The sequence below is a fragment of the Phyllostomus hastatus genome, unplaced genomic scaffold (genome assembly GCF_019186645.2).
Source record: "Phyllostomus hastatus isolate PE091 unplaced genomic scaffold, TTU_PhHast_1.1 phas_scaffold_46, whole genome shotgun sequence".
NCBI lineage: Eukaryota > Metazoa > Chordata > Mammalia > Chiroptera > Phyllostomidae > Phyllostomus > Phyllostomus hastatus.
Window position 1 is genome coordinate 7,027,069 of NW_025334032.1, and position 19,275 is coordinate 7,046,343.

At 38.9% G+C, this 19,275-nt stretch overlaps 1 protein-coding gene across 3 annotated transcripts in view; it reads right to left on the reverse strand.

The window, feature by feature from the left end:
* Positions 1-225: 225 nt before the first annotated feature.
* The window catches only part of NALCN (sodium leak channel, non-selective), a 364,598-nt gene continuing 345,548 nt past the window's right edge, over positions 226-19,275 (reverse strand). For 2 of the 3 annotated variants that reach the window (XM_045821795.1, XM_045821794.1), the window contains 4 exons: positions 7,956-8,106; positions 6,478-6,627; positions 4,129-4,246; positions 226-1,214 (listed from right to left, as the gene is read on the reverse strand). In XM_045821795.1, coding sequence (XP_045677751.1) covers positions 1,021-1,214; positions 4,129-4,246; positions 6,478-6,627; positions 7,956-8,106 — 613 coding nt within the window. In that variant the 3' untranslated portion in view covers positions 226-1,020. The remainder of the gene's footprint in view (positions 1,215-4,128; positions 4,247-6,477; positions 6,628-7,955; positions 8,107-19,275) is intronic. The other variant, XR_006783694.1, reaches the window with a different exon arrangement.

A 19,275-nucleotide genomic window follows, 5' to 3' on the forward strand; every position in this document is an offset into this window, starting at 1 on the left:
ATGCATGCCAAAAATTTTTAAATAAACTGAATTGTTTTATTCTTTTTTCTAGACTCAATTATTGAAATTCTTTTTAAGAAATTCAACATCTTGCCCTGGCTGGTATGGCTCAGTGGATTGAGCACCGACCTGCAAACTGAAAGGTCACCAGTTCGATTCCTGGTCAGGGGATATGCCCAGGTTGCAGGCCAAGTCCCCAGTTGGGAGCATGCTAGAGGCAACTGATTGATGTATTTCTCACACATTGGTGTTTCTACCCTCTATTTCTCCCTCCCTTCCACTCTCTTTAAAAGTAAATAAATAAATCTTAAAAAAAAGAAATTCAACAACTTAACTATGTCTCTTAAGTGATTTCCATAAGATTTGTTTCAAATCAGTTAGCTCCTTGGGTCAATTTCTTTCCCTGATACCTGCATGCACTTCTCTTGGAAGCAAGCATCAATTTCATTAAAGCAACTGAAAACAAAAATTGACTTGTTCTAATCTCTAAATATCTTGTGTATATTTTTAAAAAATAATATGAGAAAAAGAATATACTTTTTAAAATTCAGAATCTGTAGTTGGTAAAACTACTATCATTTTAGCATGAGTTCAGTGCTGACCTTTTTAGATCAATTGTAAATAATATATTCTTCCACAATAAATTTTCTAGTGGAATTGGGAAAAATATAAACTAAATCTATAGCTCCTATACCATAAATAATAGCCACTTGGGGCTTAGCACTCTCTCAGGGTGGTAATAATACATAAGAGCACATTGAATATATACTTTAGCTTACATAGATAGAATACATGGAATTTCTGAACAATCTACATCAGATGTTAGTATAGTTTCTAATATTACTAATACTGCCATTACACACATTTTCTTGAACACATGGTAATAACCAGTTTTTATGCCTTTATATGGAGGACAAATTGGAATTCAGCTATGTATTAATTGGATTGCTGGCTGGACAATGGAGGAAAATATTTAAAAACAGTTTTCACCATTAGACTGAAGTCTGCATTGATTTCCACCTAAATATCCAGAAGGTCATCTCCACTTTCATCGCTCTCCACAGTCAGCTGCCGGGTCCACCACTTCTTAACTTCAGAACCACAGGAAGCTGCATCAGTCATGGGGTTCATTTTGCACACTACAGATTTCATTGTGGTCCGCCCTCCAAACCGTAAGTTGACTGAAGACACTGAGTGGCTTATGGGTTTTGGGGCTGAGGAATTAACAAAAGTCTTGTCAGCACATGTTATTTTACTCTTGAGCAAGTCATTCCTGAAAAACCATGACATTCTCATATAATGCTTTTGGTGAACAAGTTCTATTCACAGATGTTGAATATGAAAACCTTTCAGCATTCAATTCTTTACATTCATAATAGACTTTAAAATTATATTCATGGACAGCTAGTAATACCATTTGAAAAAAGATGCAGCTTACCTCCTTGTACTTTGAGATAATTACAAAAATTAAAAAAATAATCAACAGAAGTTCCAATTTGGGCAAATATAAGTGTCACAGAAATATGTGAGAGTCAGTGCTCATTAGTATTATACCCATAAAGAAAAAAGAAGGAAAAAGAAGGACAGTATAATTGACAATGAGGGGAGAAGAAAGAATGCAGAAAGAATGGAAATAATTATGTGGGTAAATAATTTTTTTTTGTAAAAATGAATGGAAGTATACCATCAATGAGGAAGGAATGATTTTGGGACATATTTAGTATTTGCTCAGGGAATTTGCCTTTCCAGTCCATGAGTCTGACTAAAGCAGTGTATATAAAGACTCATAGCTTTGGGATGAGCTTTGGCATGATGGTAGCATCATGGTTTTGAATCCCCTTTCTGTGACCTGTTGATATAGTCTATGGCAAGTTCATGTCTCAAAATCCATGTCTTCAATTGTAAATGAAGAGAATGCAAATTTCCTCATTGAACTATTGTGAAAATTAAAGTAGATTAAATGAGATGACCTAAGGAAAATGCATAGCAGAACTACCATGTGATCCAGGATTCCTGCTTTTGTGTATATACATTTGAAGGAAATAAAGTAACTATCTCGAAGAGATATCTGTACTCCCATGTTTATTGTGGAGTTACAATAGTCAAGGTATGGAAACAAACCAAGTGTCCTTTAATGGATAAATGGTTAAAGAAATTGTGGTATGTATATATACAACAAAATATTCAAGTTTAAGAAAGAAGGAATCTTTCAATTCACAAAACATATATAAATATGAAGGATATTATGCTAAGTAAAATAAGCCACATACAGAAAGAAAAATACTATATGATCTCACTTATATGTGGAATCTAAAAAATATCAAAATTCACAGAAGCAGAGAGAGTGGAATGATGGTTACCAGAGTTGGGAAATATGGAAAATGAGAAGATGATCAAAGGGTACAATATTGCAGTTATGTAAAATAAATTAAGTTCAGCATAGTTAATAATACTGTACTGTATACTTGAAATTTGCTGGTAGAGTAGATCTTAAGTGTTCTTGCCACACAGAAAAAGATGGTAACTATGTGAGCTGATGCTTATATGTTAACTGCAGTAATCTTTTCACAATGCATATGATAAACCATCACATTGTGCACTTTAAATATATACTTTTTAAATAAAAAGTAAAATAAAAAGGGAAAAGAGAAAAAAGGATAAAAAAGAAGAAAACGCATAGCATAGCACCTAGTACATTGTTGATGCTCTCTTAAAATACAATTTTCCTTGCCCTTTGTCTCTTCATACTAAGCATATCCCCAGTAGCATGTTTCTTTAGTTATCACCATTTCTGACATTGGGGCCACTTAAGGGTGGGTCATTGGAAGTACTTTTGACAACATACTTTTTGTTATCCATTTATATGAAGACCAAGGACTGTGCATTTTCCCTGGGTCATCTCTCTACTTGTCTCACCAGTATCTGGACCACTGCCACAAGTATTGGCCATGTCATTACCTCATGCCCAGACTATTATAAGAGCCTTTGGCTCCTAATCTTGTCTCCATGCTCAGCAGTAGAAAATTCACTCTCTATTCTGCTGCCAAGTCACTCTTCCTAAAGCACAAATTCCAAATACCATGTCTTGCTCAGAAACTTTTACTGATTCCTAAGAGACTATGAGATGAAGCTGAAAGCATTCAGCCTGTAATTTAAAGCTTTTCATAGCATGGCCCCACCAGGTACTCAATCTTGTTTCCCATCACCCTAGCTTTGCTTTACCAGGTGGAAGCTAGGTTCTCTCTGATTCCTAAATAATAAATTCTTAGATATGAAATAAGATATTTTCCTTTTTGGTATTAAGGTCCACCAAACAGCTTTTACTCTCAAAATCTAAGTTATACTGTTTTCTGCTTTGTGGAACAGAAGAATTTGCAGTATTGTCTACCTTCTCACTTGGATTAAGCTGAAGAAGGAGCACAATTGAAGAGCATTAGGAAGCCCCTATTTTATTGTGGAATCAGCTATTTATAGAGAAAACCAAGCATGAAGGGTAGTGGGTTGTGCAGATCATTGCTCCCCCTCCACTCCTGATTGCTCTTAGTGGGATGGCCCTGGCTTTCCAAAACCCCATGTTCCCCTGGAAAAAAAGATTCTCCCACTGAATGTGGAAAAGAATATGATTGTGAAGATTAAGTGAGAAACACACTCAATGCACTTATACTGACTGGTATACAGTAAAGTAATATAGCACTAATGTATCATATATCATATACCATATCATAGCATTTAAGTTTTGTTCCTTCTTTGAGAACTGTAGCATTTTCTGAATGATCATATCTGCACACTTCTTCTTAGATTAAATAAGTTTTACCTGTTTGTAAATGCTTTGAATGCACACAGGAAGCCCTTGGAAATATTTTCTTTTTTTTTCTTTTAGATTTTGGCTATGGTATGTCTGTTTGTAAATCACTGCCTTCTAACCATGGTAACTGAAAATAAGGGCCAATATAGTTCTATTGAGAGTAGTTATTTTGGTGAAAATGTTTTTGATAAGGAGATATATTTTTATGTCTATAAATAACTGTAGATGCAGACCTGTATTTTGAAATCCAAGATTCCAAACACACAGAGTGTCAATACTTTTAAAATGCCTCAGTCAATGGGGAAAGAGAGTGACACACATACCGGAGGGCAGACGCCATTGCCCAAACTTCCTTTGGGGTTTCCCAGCCTCTGCTGCGTCTTGCCGACTCACTCCTCTGTCTGACAAAGTGGGGCTCAGAAGCTGCTGCTGGCTGCTTGTCTGCATGGGGAAGAAGAAGGCAGTTATTTTCTTAATGCTCTTCTCTCCTGCTTTTTGTCTACACTAGCCTGAACCCTTTTTTTTTATTTTAAGAAAGGAAGAAAACATGCTTATCAATAGACAGAAGGGTAAAAAGAGTTGTGGCACATTTACACAACAAAATTCTACTTGGCCATAAAAATAAATGAAATCTTATCTTTTGCAACAGCATGGATGGACTAGAGGGTATTATGCTATATGAACTAAGTCAGACAAATATGACATAATTGTACTTGTATGTGGTATTGAAAGAAAAAAATAAACAAGCAAACCAGAAACAGATTCATAGATACAGAGAACAGACTGATAGCTGCTGTTGGAAGGGAGCTTAGGGGAATGGGTGAAAATGGTAAGGAGATCAAGAAGCACAAACTGGTAGTTACAAAATAGTCACTGGGATGTAAAGTACAGTATAGGAAATATAGTCAGTAATATTGAACTAACTATGCATGGTGCCAGGTGGGTACTTGAAATATTGGGGAACCACTCTGCAAAGTACATAACTGTCTAACCACTATGTTGTACACCTGAAACTAATACAGAATAATATTGAATGTAAGCTGTAATTGAAAAAAAAAAAAGAAAACATGACAGAAAAGAAGTGGGAAAAATATAGATACATCATGTCCACAATGGGGAAAGGAAAAGTGAAAATGGATAAAAAGGAGTCAAGGAAAATGAGAACATGGAACACTGAACATGGAACACTGAACATGGTAAAGAAAGGAGGTGTGACTCTCTAGGCAGTGTCCTTTCTTGGACACCCTTCCAAGAATACTCCACCCCATGGCCACATTCCCTCCACACATGGTAGCCATTAACTAGACCAAGGATGGTGGCATTCAGGAAGGGAGGCACAGCAGCAGGGATTGCCTGGTTTGGGGAAAGCACACTCTCACCAACCTGGAGGTAAATGCCTGGACCTTCAAGAAGAAAATTCTCTGCAGACTGAGCTGTGATGGGCCCTGGAGGGCATTGACACTTATACCAATTAAAAGTAAAGTAAAAGAAAAATGCTGAGACTCTCCACACACTTCCCCACTCTCTAGTTCACCATCACTTCATCCTCTCTTATCAGCGTATTGGTTTTCACACTGCTTCAATATCCCCTCTTGGTGTTTTGGGTATTTTTTTTTAACCTAAAACCAGAGAACTCTGTAATCATCACTTTCCCTGGTTCATTAGCCCCATCTGACTATCTGATCTTATCTCAGCCTCTCACATTGAGGCACTGACAGCCATCCTCAGGGCACATAGGTGGCAGGGCCACTTTAGAAGCCTCCCAGTCCCTCTTTGTTGGCTGTCCCCTGAACAAGTCCCTGTAATCAGTGACAGATAATTCCTACAGGCTGGGGGGGTCAATACCATGAAATCCACTCAAATCTAGGCTATAAAAAAGGGTTCCTTGGAGCATCCCATTGGGCTATGAAGCCTGAGGCTTCAGTATTTATTGCTGGTCCCTGACTATGTTACTATACAATAGGAAGCCTAATCCTGCCAGGGGGCTCATCTTTATGTAATCCATAAATGCATCCTCACAAAGCGCAGGACCTGCTGCCAGCTGCTTCTCATAGCACAAGGCTCTCCAGGACACTGGTGACTCTCTGTTTTTTTTTTTTATGGATATGAAGATTGATTTTGGAAATGAAAATATGCTGTGCCCTACTAAACAGAAAGCCCTCAAGTCAATTGTCCCCAAATTCCACATGCTCTTGTCATGCCCATCTGAGGAAGAACAAATCCTCAATGTGTCTATTTAAGGAGGTCGAAGGCCAATTTCAAACATTTTCACTGATTTTATTGCAAGTGTGTATGACTTGGTAGGAGAAAACATTTAGGGCAGAATTTCAGGCAAACCATGTCTCCTAAATCATATAATATAGCCACTCAAATTAAGTCCTTACAGTGGTGATGTTAACTGTTTAGACAAAAAAAAGTCAATAGAATTATTAAATCCAGGGCATTAATATAATTTGGATAGCCATACAAATTAGAATCTTTTGAAATAATTCAGGGACAGCAAAGATACATATACAATCTGGATCATCATGTTCCAATTGTTTTTAACGTAAAAACTTCTTGTTAGATATTTTGTTACTTTGTTTGAAATGGCTATGTGAACAACACCAATTTATCTTACTTTTAAAAAATGCTCAGAATATCCTTGAATGAAGGACATCTCATACCCATACCTCAGGTTGCATATTATTATCCTGACTGTTGGCGTTCATGTCTTCACTGGGCTGAGTGGTCTCAATACTGGGAGGATTCAGAAACCGGCTCAACTCCTGTTGTTGGCTCTCTCTCAGGCTGTGAATGATGCTGCATGACTGCTGCTGTTTCTATGGAAATATGATTGTTCTTTCAGGAATGGAAAAATCAGGACAACATCCCCCTGCTCCTACCAGTCAAGTCATATTTTCTTCTTTCTTCTCCAAAGACCCTGTAGGCTTGGTGACCTCTTAGGAACTTTCAAATAAGGGGCCTTAACTGATTTCCCTGATAACTATCACACTGCTATAAAGAAAGTCTTGGAAACTTAGAAATTGCTTACTCCTTCCATTTTCATATGCATAACAATTGGGGTAATGTTCACGGATAGTAGCTTGTATTTTATTTAAAATAGAATTTTTAAATGACTAATGTTGTTGGCAGTCTGTTTTTCCCTCCTTCTCATTCTATGCTCATCAAGCCAATGTGGATCACCCCTTTCTTCTAAGTTGTAAGGGGCAGAGAGCCTTGGGTGGAAAAGTGAAACTCTCTTTCTTATCTTGGTTCTGGACTGGAACAGGCCAGTCGAGCAGGCCGATCTGTCTTGGCGCACACTGGGGCCATGGCAGTCTAGTGGTAGGCCAGCACTCCCTGAGCCCCCTCAGGGCCTCTGGAAGGCAGATTCTATCCCTGAACTAGCAGAGCTGAGGTGGAACAGCTGTGACAGCTGCCTGGCTATAGGAGATTGTGGTGTTTTGTTTCTCTAGGGCCCTTTTCTTGTCAAATGGAAAGATATGTTTCTGCAGTTGGTATTCTGAGAACAGGATTTTAAAAGTCTGTTATGTATAAATGTTTAGTGATTAATTTGATTTTTTTACCCATGTGTAAAGCATAAGTCAAAAGCATTCATAAAATTAATTACCCAATAGAAATGCCTACTGTAAACAGTGTATACAAACACAGTAAATGTTCATTGATTTATGAGTTGGAGAATCTTATAAACTTATAGTTCAGGAAACAGAAAACAGATAGTTAAACTCTCACAAAAGATGGTCTTTAATTAAAGACCACACAAAATTATCAATAATAGATTGGAATTTTTAGGAATAATTTAAAGGTGGTTTTGTAAATTCAATTGCCCGTCAATATGTAGAGATTTCTGGCAGTTTAAACAGCTGAGTTTAATAAATAAACAGCATAAATATTTTACTTTCAATAAACTGCTTCTTAAAAATTCACTCTGTATTACAAAAATGTGATTAATGTAAATTTATGGATTTTGCTCAAGAGGGTACACCTAAATTTGGAGTAAAGATTTGACTCATCATCTGATCATCATAAGTGGATGAAGTTGACATAGTTGAAGAGATATTAGACTACTCATAGAAGGATCTAATCCCCTTGTTCATGAAGCCCTTGAGGAGGAAAATAAAACCCCAGATGCTTCTGGTCCACTCACGGCTCTGATGCGCTTTAAGCACTTTTTCAGCCACATGCGGATGGTCTGCTTGGCCACTTCCTCCTCAATGGTGTACTCCAGCTGCTCCCTGGCAAGCAGTTCCTCCAACTGCAAACTCTTTCGGATGTCAACTGACCGGTAGGAGAGCATGCTGGTGGGGGAAATGTAACAGCTATTGCAGCTCTGATTTACCTGGGATTTAGACTCTTAGAAATCTCAAAATCCAGAGATGACACAATTCAATCCAACCAAATAGCATTCTGATGCCACTTCAACTAACTAGATGGCGTGGGCTAGTTATGTCACCTTGCTGTGTCTTTTCTCTCATCTGTAAAATGGGACAGTCATGGTACCTATTTTATTAAATGATTAAGCGTGTTGATATTTGTGGGGTGCTTATAAAAGTAAGTGCTATAAAAGTGTCTATAGATCAAAAGATTTAGGCTATGCCCTAATAATCAGCTGCTTAAGACTCTGGAACTTTCACTGTAGAAGGGAAACTGCTCTCTCTGTACTTTCTTCACATGGAGCTCCAATTGGTAATGGTTAATATGCTTGGATGTTGGTCATGCATCTGCCCCCACCCATTTCCCTCTCAATTTATCTCATCTGTCCCCTTGGATATTCCTCATTAATACTGATGGATGAAAAGCCAGGATGAAACATTCACTTCCATTCAGTCCTTGGCACAGTAGGCCTAGACAGTGGTAAATGAAACCAACACGGCTAATGTGTTGCATGGGGCTTCTGGGCAATAAGGCAATTCATGTGTTTAGGCTAAGGGATCCACAACCAGAGGAATATGCAGCTTCTTCTGGCAGCTTAGTGCTCCCTGGTACAGTTGTAGGATCCCAGTTATTGCTCCACCTTTGTCTGGACAGGGTGGGACCTCGGTTCCATCTCCTGGCCCCAATCATAGCATGGAGGCACTTGAGAGGCCCCTCCCCTTGCAGCACTGGTACAATGGCCTCTTCTTTGCTAAGATTTTTCTCACCATGGAGGAAAAGTCATTTTCTCTTTCTTCCCTTAAAAACCTGGTCATTGCTGAACCATTTTCATCATACACTGGGCTAGGGGGAGAGGAAGGGGCCAATGATGGCACCATTGACTTTGCCTGTTTTATTTTATCAGATGCACACTGAGTTCCAAAGAGGCTGAATATTAATTATTAATGACAGTGGTATGCTATATGCCTCATTTTCAGCCTAAATATATTTGTCACTAGAAGAAAAGACTAAGTGATATTCTTTTATTTTCTTTTAATTATTTTATTGTTGTTCAATTACAGTTGTCTGAATTTCCCCGCCACTACTCCCTTCCCCTGACCCCAGCCAAACCCACCTCCATATTTTGTGTCCACCCTCCACTTTGGCCTTGTCCATGTGTCCTTTGTAGTAAATCCTGAAAACACTTCCCCCCATTGTACCATCCCCCCTCCCTTCTGGCTATTGTTAGATTGTTCTCAATTTCAATGTCTCTGGGTATATTTTGTTTGCTTTTTTCTTTTGTTGATTATGTTCCAGTTAAAGGTGAGATCATATAGTATTTTTCCCTCATCTCCTGGCTTATTTCATTTAGCATAATGCGCTCCAGTTCCATCTACACTATTGCAAAGGGTAGGAGCTCCTTCTTTCTCTCTGCTGCATAGAATCACATTGTGTAAATGTACTATACTTTTTTGATCCACTCATTTACTGATGGGCACTTAGGTTGCTTCCAGCACTGGGCTATTATAAATTGTGCTGCTACGAACATTGGGGTGCATAGGTTCTTTTGGATTGGTGTTTCAGGGCTCTGAGGGTATAACCCCAGCAGTGGAATTGCTGGGTCAAAAGGCAGTTCCACTTTTAGTTTTCTGAGGAAATTCCATACTGTTTTCCATAGTGACTGCACCAGTCTGCATGCCCACCAACAGTGCACTAGGGTTCCCTTTTCTCCACATCCTCTGCAACACTTGTTTGTTGATTTGTTTATGATGGCCATTCTGACCAGGGTGAACTATCTCATTGTGGTTTTAATTTGCATCTCTGACGGCTGGTGTTGCAGAACATCTTTTCATGTGTCTCTGAGCTCTCTGTATGTCCTCCTTAGAGAAGTGTCTGTTCAAGTCCTTTGCCCATTTTTTCATTGGATTTTTTGTCTTCCTGGAGTGGAGTCATATGAGTTCTTTATATATTTTCCAGATCAAGCCCTTGTCTGGGGTATCATTGGCAAATATGCTTTCCCATATAGTTGGTTCTCTTTTCATTTTAGTGCTGTTTTCTTTAGCCATGTAGAAGCTTTTACTTTGATGAGGTCCCATTTGTTTATTCTTTCCTTTATGTCCCTTACTTTAGGGGACATATCCATTAAGATGCTACTGCGTGGAATGTCAGATTTTCCTGCTGATGTTTTCCTCTAAGCTTTTATGGTGTACAGCTTATATTTAAGTCTTTTATCCACCTTGAATTTATTTTTGTATATGGTGTAAGTTGGTGCTTGAGTTTCATTTTTTTGCACGTAGCTGTCCAAACCTCCTAATACCAGTTGTGGAAGAGGTTATTTTTACTCCATTTTATGTTGTTGCCCCCTTTGTTGAATATTAATTGACCATAGAGACTTGGGTTTATTTCTGGGCTCTCTGTTGTGTTCCATTGGTCTATGTGTTGATTCTTATGCTAGTACCAGGCTGTTTTGATTACAGTGGCCTTATAATTCAGTTTAATATCTGGTGTTGTGATCCCTCCCACTTTGTTCTTCTTTCTCAAAATTGCTGCAGCTATTATGGGTCATTTATTGTTCCATATAAATTTCTGTAATGTTTGTTCTATATCTGTGAAATATGTCATTGGTACTTTAATAGGGACTGCACTGAATCTATTAATTGCTTTGGGTAGAATGGACATTTTGATGGTATTAATGCTTCTAATTCATGAGCATGGTACATGCTTCTTTCATTTGTTTGTGTCTTCCTTCATTTCTTTCTTTAGTGTTGTATAGTTTTCTGAGTACAGGTCTTTTATCTTCTTGGTTAGGTTTATTCCTAGGTACTTTTTTTCTTGTTGCTGTATCAAATGTTTTTTTCCCTGATATCTGTTTCTAATATTTCATTGTTGGTGTACAGAAATTCCTTTGCTTTCTGAATATTGACTTTAAATCTCTCTGTTTTGCCAAATTCACCTATTAGGTCGAGTAGTTATTTGGTGGAGTCTATAGGATTTTTCAATGTATACTATCAAGTCATCTGCAAACAAAGACAGTTTTGCATTCTCCTTTCTGATTTGGATGCCTTTTATTTCTTTTTCTTTTTGTCTGATTGTTGTGGCTAGGACTTCCAATACTATGTTGAATAGGAGTGGTGAAAGCAGGCATCCTTGTCTTGTTCCTGATCTTAGTGGGAAAGCTCTAAGTTTTTGCCCATTGAGTGTGATGTTGGCTGTAAGTCTCTCATATATGGCCTTTATTATGTTGAGGAATGCTCCCTTGATTCCCACTTTGCTAAGTGTTTTATCATAAATTGGTACTGTACCTTATCAAATGCTTTTCCCTCACCTATTGTTATGATCATCTGATTTCTTTCATTTTGTTTATGTGATGTATTACATTTACTGACTTGAAAATATTGTACCATCCTTGCATCCCTGGGATGAATCCCACTTGATCATCATGTATGATCTTTTTAATGTGTTGCTGGCTGTGGTTTTCCAATATTTTGTTGAGGATTTTAGTGTGTATGCCCATTAGCTATATTGGCCTGAAGTTTTCTTCCTTTGTTATGTCTTTATCTGGTTTTGGGATTAGGATGATGTTGGCCTCAAAAAAAAAGTTTGGGAGTCTTCCATCTTCCTGAATTTTTTTGAAAACCTGTGAAGGAGGGGTGTTAGATCATCCTTAAATGCTTTGTATAATTCCCCTGTGAAACCCTCTGGTCAAAGACTTTTGGTGTTGGAAGATTTTTGATTACTGTTTCAATTTCATCAGCTGCTATTGGTCTGTTCAGGCTTTCTGCTTCTCTTTCATTCAGTTTTGGAAGATTATATTTTTCTAGAAATTTGTCCATTTCACCTAGGTTTCAAATTTCTTGGCATACAGTTCTTCATAGTAATTTCTTAGAATCCTTTGTATTTCTGTGGTATCAGTTGTAATCCCTCCTCTTTGATTTCTGATTGTGTTTATTTGGGTCCTCTTTCTTTCTTGATGAATCTGCTTAAAGGCTTGATGATTGTGTTTATTTTTTCAAAGACCCAGCTCCTGGATTTATTGATCCTTAGAATTGTGCCTTTATTCTCTATGTCATTAATTCTGCTTGATCTTGGTTATTTCCTTCCTTCTACTTGCTCTGCGGTGTCTTTGTTGTTTTTCTTGAGCTCTTGTAGGCATAAGGTTAGGTTGTTTGTTTCAGATGTTTCTATTGTTTTTAGGTAGGCCTGTATTGCTATGAACTTCCCTTTCAGGACTGCCTTTGCTTTGTCCCATAAGTTTTGTTGTTGTGAGTTAATTTTCATTTGTTTTCAGAAACTTTTTGATTTCTTCTCTAATTTCATTCTTGATCCATTCATTGTTTAATAGCATGCTATTCAATCTCCATGATTTTGAGTGTGTGTTTTTTCTTTTTTTCCTTGGGGTTGGTTTCTATGCCCAGTCTCCTGTGGTCAGAGAAAATGCTTGGTATGATTTAAATTTTCTTGAATTTGTTGAGGCTTGTTTTTTGTCCTATTGTGTGGTCTATCTTTGAAAATATTCAATGTGCATTTGAAAAGAATGTGTATTTAGCTTCTTTAGGCTGAATATATATATATCAGTTAAGTCCATATGATCTAGGGCATTTTTCAATGCCACACTATCTTTGTTGATATTTGGTTTGGAAGATCTGTCCATTTTTGACAGTGGAATGTTGAAATCCCCTATCATAATTGTGTTGTTGTCCATATCTTTGTTGAAGTCCTCCAAGATTTTCTTTTTGTATTTGGGTGCTCCTATGTGGGGTTGCACATATATTTACAATGTTTATGTCCACTTGATGGATTCTTCCCTTGGGTATTATGATGTAACCTTCTGAGTCTCTTTTTATGGCTCTTTTTTGGAAGTCTATTTTGTCTGATGTGAGTATTGCTACCCCGGCTTCTTTTTTTCCTGTCCTTTTGCTTGGAATGTTTGTTTCCAGCCCTTCACTTTCAGTCTGTGTAGGTCTTTTGTCCTGAGGTAGGTCTTTTGTCGGCAGCATATATGTGGGTCATGGTTTCTTATCCATTCAACCATTCTATGTCTTTTAATTAGGGCATTTATCCATATATGTTTAAGATTATTATTAATAGGTACTTATTCATTGCCATTTTTTCATACCTGTGTTCCTCTTTCTCTCTCACTGTTTTTCTTCCTGTTCTTAAAGCACTCCCTTTGGCATATCTTGCAATACTGGTTTGGTGGAGGTGTATTCATTTAGCCTTCTTTGCTTGGGAAGCTCCTTATTTGGCCTTCCATTTTAATTGAGAGCCCTGCTGGATAAAGTAGTCTCATTGCAGGCCTCTGGTTTTCATTACTTGGAATATTTCTTGCCATTCCCTTCTGCCTTGTAGCATTTCCATTGAGAAGTTAGCTGCTAGTCTTATTGGGGCTCCCTGGTATGTTACTTCCTGTTTATTCTTTGGTGCCTTAAGATTTGTCTTGAAATTTTGCCATTTTAATTATGATGTGTCTTGAAGTGGGTCTCTTGTTTGGAACTCTCTGTGTTTCCTGGATTTTTGTGACTTTTTCTCTCATTAAATTAGGGAAGTTTTCCATCAGTACTTTTCCCAACTGTTTCTCTATCCCTTGCACTTCTCTTTCTCCTTCTGGTATCCCTATTTTATGAATATTATTATGTTTCATGTTGTCCTACATTTCCCTTAATCCCTCTTAATTCGTTATGAGCCTCTTTTCCTTGCCTCTCTCATCCTGGGTGTTTTTTTTCTATTTGTCCTCCAACTCACTGATTCAATCCTCTGCTTCACCTGGTCTGCCTTTGATTCCTTCTACTGTGTTCTTCAGTTCAGAAAGTGTATTCTTCATTTCCTCTTGGCCCTTGTTGATAGTTTCTATTTCCTTTTTCATGTTGATATAGTTTGCAGTGAGTTCATTGCAGTTTCCTGTAGTTTCTGGTAATTCTCTGTGAGCTCATTTAGCTTCCTGATGACTTTTGCTTTGAAATCAGTATGTGATAGTTGGCTTGCCTCTATCTCATTTACCATTCTTCATGAGCCTTCTTCCTTTCCTTTCATTTTTGGGGTTGTTTCTTTGTCTTCCCATTGTTTGTGAGACTCTTCTTATTAGCCTCTGCTTCTTAAATTGATCTGTTCTGACTCCCTTGGTTTCTGGTGTGAACTTCTGTGGTAGAAGACCTGTGAGATTCAGTGGTGCAGTCTCCTTGATCTCCTTAGTTTGCTGATCTAGGGCTGTGGTTTATGTTGGCTCTCTGTATGTCTTTGGGTATTTATTTTTGTTAGGTTTTTCCCTCCTGCTGGTTAACTGAGTGTCACTCCATCCACCACTTCTTGTATTCTGTTGTGCATGTGTAGACAGGTTGTTTTGAAGCAGATTCTTCTGTGTTTATGACATTTTGAGTCTTCTCTCTTGATCCTGTTTAGTTGTTTGTTTTGGGTAGTTTCTCCACCATTTAGTTGTATTTCCAGATCAGTCATGGGTGGATGTTAGTGTGGCTTCCACTCCCTCCTTCACCTTCTTCCATTGTTATCTGTTGGTGGTTTCTTTGTTGGTAGGTTTCTTCTTTCAGTAGGTATACTGGTGTTCACAGCTCCCACTTATTATTTTTTTGTGATCAGTTGGAGGGGTAAGGCAAAATGGTATAAGACAGTAAGAGTGTATTTTATGTTATTTACAGTAGGAGCCAGTAGAGAAGAAATAGGAGATCCTTTGGCTATGTATAGTGTTAACCATGATATTTCACCCAACTAGCCACTTTTTAGAAAGGGTAGAAAAAGATAAGACTCTTGCTAGGGGTGGGGAAGGATTGTGAGTTGGATCTAGAAAGCAGTGAGATTGTGGGAGGTCAGATTATGAGGTAAAGTGAGAGTAAAGGACAGGAAATAGGTATAGTGTGTGAGAGAATAGAGTTAACCACCACAGTAATAAAGTTTTGGAAACAGTGAAGTGAGTTAAGATCTGGGAGGGGTGTTGTGTAGTATTTACAATTGTATGGTACAGCAATTATTTACAATAGTCATGGAGCAGCAATAGTATGAGAAAGTCTATGTGATGTGAATAACAAAAGTAGGAAGCACTGGATGTACAGTAGTGTGCTATTGGAACACAAGTGAAATGAAAGGCAGAAAATTAAAAATACACTATGATCAAGAGAACAAGAGAAACCAGTCAAACGATGCAATTTAACAAACCAAGTGAAGAAAACTAAACAGAAAAAAGAGAAATATAAAAATGGTAATAAAATAAAAGATGTAAGAATAGTGAAAAATAATAATAATACAAATATACAATAACTTGCAAGTTCTGGAGTAGCAAAGTGAAATTTGTCTCACTGTCCCAGTTGTTAGGATGACCCCTCTTTGGGTCTAACTCTGGTCTTTTCACAGTTCCAGGTTTTATTGTCTCACCTGTGGGAATTAAAAAAAAAGGAAGGAAAGAAGAAGGAATAAAAACAGGAAGAAAGGAGAAAGGAAGAAGGAATAATAAAAAAAAATTAAAAAATAAAAGGAGCGTTCTGCTGGCTTTAAACTGGCCAAGCCAGTTCTGCTGGTCTTCTTGGCTGCAGCAGGCTGAGGAGGGATTTGTTTCACTTTTCTCCCTTCCTGAGCTGCAGTCTTCACAGTTGCTGAGCTTCCAACCCAGTTCCTCAGTTCGCTGCTGGGCCTCCAGTGCCATTCTGCACCCAGCCTATGCCTTCAGTCCACCAGTTGCACTGTCCTTGAGGTGCACCAGTTAGAGGCAACTCACACACCACCTTCTTGCTCTTTGCTGTCCTAGATGCTAGGGACTCTCAGAGTCCCTTCTGGGTAGTTCAGCGCCCCCACTGAGTTAAGTCTTGTGGGGGATTACTTACTCCCTGAGCCCTGCAACTCTCCTCTGTAGGGGCATCTCCACCTTCCTCTTAGAGAGCCAGTCAGCCCTGCAGAGCCCTGGGCACAGGGTCCAGGTGGAAGGTGCCTCTCCTTGGTGGGGTCAGGTTCCATCCCAGGGCTGTGGGCCTGAGCACTGGGCCTTTAGTGTAGTGGGGGAATGGGCAGCTGCCAGGCCTGGGGGTCAGGCATGTGCAGTCCCCAGGGCTGCAGGTGTGATCACAAGGCCAGGTGGGGCTAGGGACGCAGGAGGCTGGGGCAGCTGCTGCTGCCCAGAATTCCTCAAACAGCCACTGAGTGCCTCTTTTTTCTCTTTATTTTTGAAAAATTCCTCCTGTTCAAGCCTGCTGCTCCAAACAAGCACCTGGCCTCTCACACAGGCTAACTCTCCAACTAGACTGGGGTCTATCCGGGTCAGGGTCTGCCAAAGCCCAACTCTTCTCAGCTGGCATTCACAGTCTCAGCTGTGTGTTTGCCACTTTGTTCTTATTCACCCCCTGCAACTTCAAGCATCCAGGTCCTTCCTGTTGCTGCTCAAAACTTGTTTGGCATGTGAGGGATCCATTGACCTGGCTCTCTCCCAAGAATCCTATGGCAGACCCTGCAGGTGCCAGGCCTGGGGCTGTAGCCACCCTGGTCCCCGAGCTGGTCCCAGAGACCTTATTGTCATAAAGCACTCTCCTTACCATCTGATTTTTCAATGTCCCCTACAATTTCTGGTCTCCAATCTTCATGTATGCTGGGATACCACTGACTGTTTGCTCTGTTCCTCAGAAGATGGGCTAGGTGTTTCACCCGTGTGCAGGAGGAAGTGGACTCTGCTCCTACCTATCTCGTGGCCATCTTCCCTGATATTCTGAGACTTGTCATCCTTTGCTATTCATGCGTTTTTTCACTCACTGTTTTCTGCCTTTTTGCTTGTTCTTGGATGAAGTGAATAGAAGGAGGTAACATTGAGATCTCAAGAGAACTCCCTGAGATTCTTCCTGTTGTAGCATTTTTTCAAATTCTAATCATAAGTATATTTCTGTATACCTGAATGCTACTGACATTTGTGACAAAATACTCACCATTTAACTTTTCAGTTATTTGCAGCATGATGAACATAGCTAGTGCTAGTACAGCAGGGGTTCCTAACCCCTGGGCCATTGGCCAGTACAGGTGCAGGTTTGTGGCCTGTTAGGAACCAGGCCACACAGAAGGTGAGTTGTGAGTGAGCAAAGCCCCATCTGTATATATAGCCACACCCCATCACTCTCTTTAGTGCCTGAGCTCCACCTTCTGTAAGATTAGCTGTGGTGTTAGATTCTCATAGGAGTGCAAGCTCTGCCATGAACTGCGCATGCGAGGGATCTAAGTTGTGCACTCCTTATGAGAATTTAATGCTTGATTATCTGAGGTGGAGCTGAAGTGGAGCTGAAGCACGGGGGGGCAGCTGCAAATACATATTATTGTTAGCAGAGAGGTTTGACTGCACAGAGACCATAATAAATCAATTACTTGCAGACTCATATCAAAACCCTACCAGTGAGTGGCAGATGACAATGAAGCTGCATCTAGTGGCAGGATATAAAGCCACACCCCCACTCCCAGTCTGTGAAAAAATTGTCTTTCAGGAAACTGGCCCCTGGTACCAAAAAGGTTGGAGACCACTCTAGTAAAGGGTTGTTAACTTTTTCTATGGCATGAATTCCTTTGGGAGTGGATTCCATGAGACACTTCTGAGAATAATGATTTAGATGTATAAAATAAAATACACATTATTTCAAAGGAAACCAATTATTTTTTTATTGTTGTCCAAGTACAATTGTCTCCGTTTGCATTCCACCACACCCCACCTCTCCACCCATCCCTGACTCCCTCCCTTAAACCCACCCCCTTTGGCTTTGTCCATGTGTCCTTCATACATGTTCCTTGACACTCCCCCATTATCCCCTATTATCCCTCTCCCTTCTCCTCTCATATTACTGTCAATTTGTTCTTTATTTCAATGCCCCTGGTTGTATTTTGCTTGCTCATTTGTTTTGTTGATTAGGTTCTACTTATAAATTAGATCATATGGTATTTCTCTATCACTGCTTGGCTTGTTTTACTTAGCATAATGCTTTCCAATTCCATCCATGCTGTTGCGAAGAGTAGGAGCTCTTTCTTTCTTCCTTTCCTCCCTCCCTCCCTCCTTTCTTCCTTCCTTCCTTCCTCTTTCTTTCTTTCTTTCTTTCTTTCTTTCTTTCTTTCTTTCTTTCTTTCTTCTTTCTTTCCTTCTTTCTTTCTTTCTTCTTTCTTTCTTTCTGCTGCATAGTATTCCATTGTGGAAATGTACCATACTTTTTTGATCCACTTATTTACTGATGGGCACTTAGGTTGCTTCCAGCACTTGGCTATTGTGAATTGTGCTGCTATGAACATTGGGGTACATAGGTTCTTTTAAATTGGTGTTTCAGGATTATTAGGGTATTATCCCAACAGTGGTATTTCTGAGTCAAAAGGCAGTTCAATGTTTAGTTTTCTGAGGAAATTCCATATTGTTTTCCATAGTGACTGCACCAGTCTGAATTCCCACCAAGAGTGCACTAGCATTCCTTTTTCTCCACAAACTTTCCAACACCTGTTTGTTGACTTGTTTATGATTCCATTCTGACTGGTGTGAGGTGGTATCTCATTGTGGTTTTAATTCACATCTCTCTGATGGCTAGTGATGCTAAGCATCCTTATGTCTCTGGGCCCTCTATATGTCCTCCTTGAAGAATTGTTCAAGTCCTTTGCCCATTTTTTTATTAAATTGTGTTCCTGGAGTGGAATTTTGTGAGTTCTTTATATATTTTGGAAGTCAAACCCTTGTCTGAGGTATCATTTGCAAATGCATTTTCTCATACAGTTGGTTCTCTTTTAATTTTAATGCTGTTTTCTTTAGCCATGCAGAAGCTTTTTATTTTATGAGATCCCATTTGTTTATTCTTTCCTTTATATCTCTTGCTCTAGGGCACATATTGGTGAAAAAATTGCTGCATAGATATCTGAGATTTTCCTGCCTATGTTCTCCTCTAGGACTTCTATGGTGTCACCACTTATATTTAATCAAGGGAAACAAGTTGTATTAAAATAGAGTTCTCTAATTATTTTCTTTGAAAAGGAGTGATATAGTAACATAAGTGCTTGTTTATTATTGTATTAAATAATAACATTTCCCTGAGGTCAAATGACTACTATAACTTACAAGTACTGGTGAGCATTAAGGATATTTAAAGATATCAGCTACAGTAGTAATGTGACTT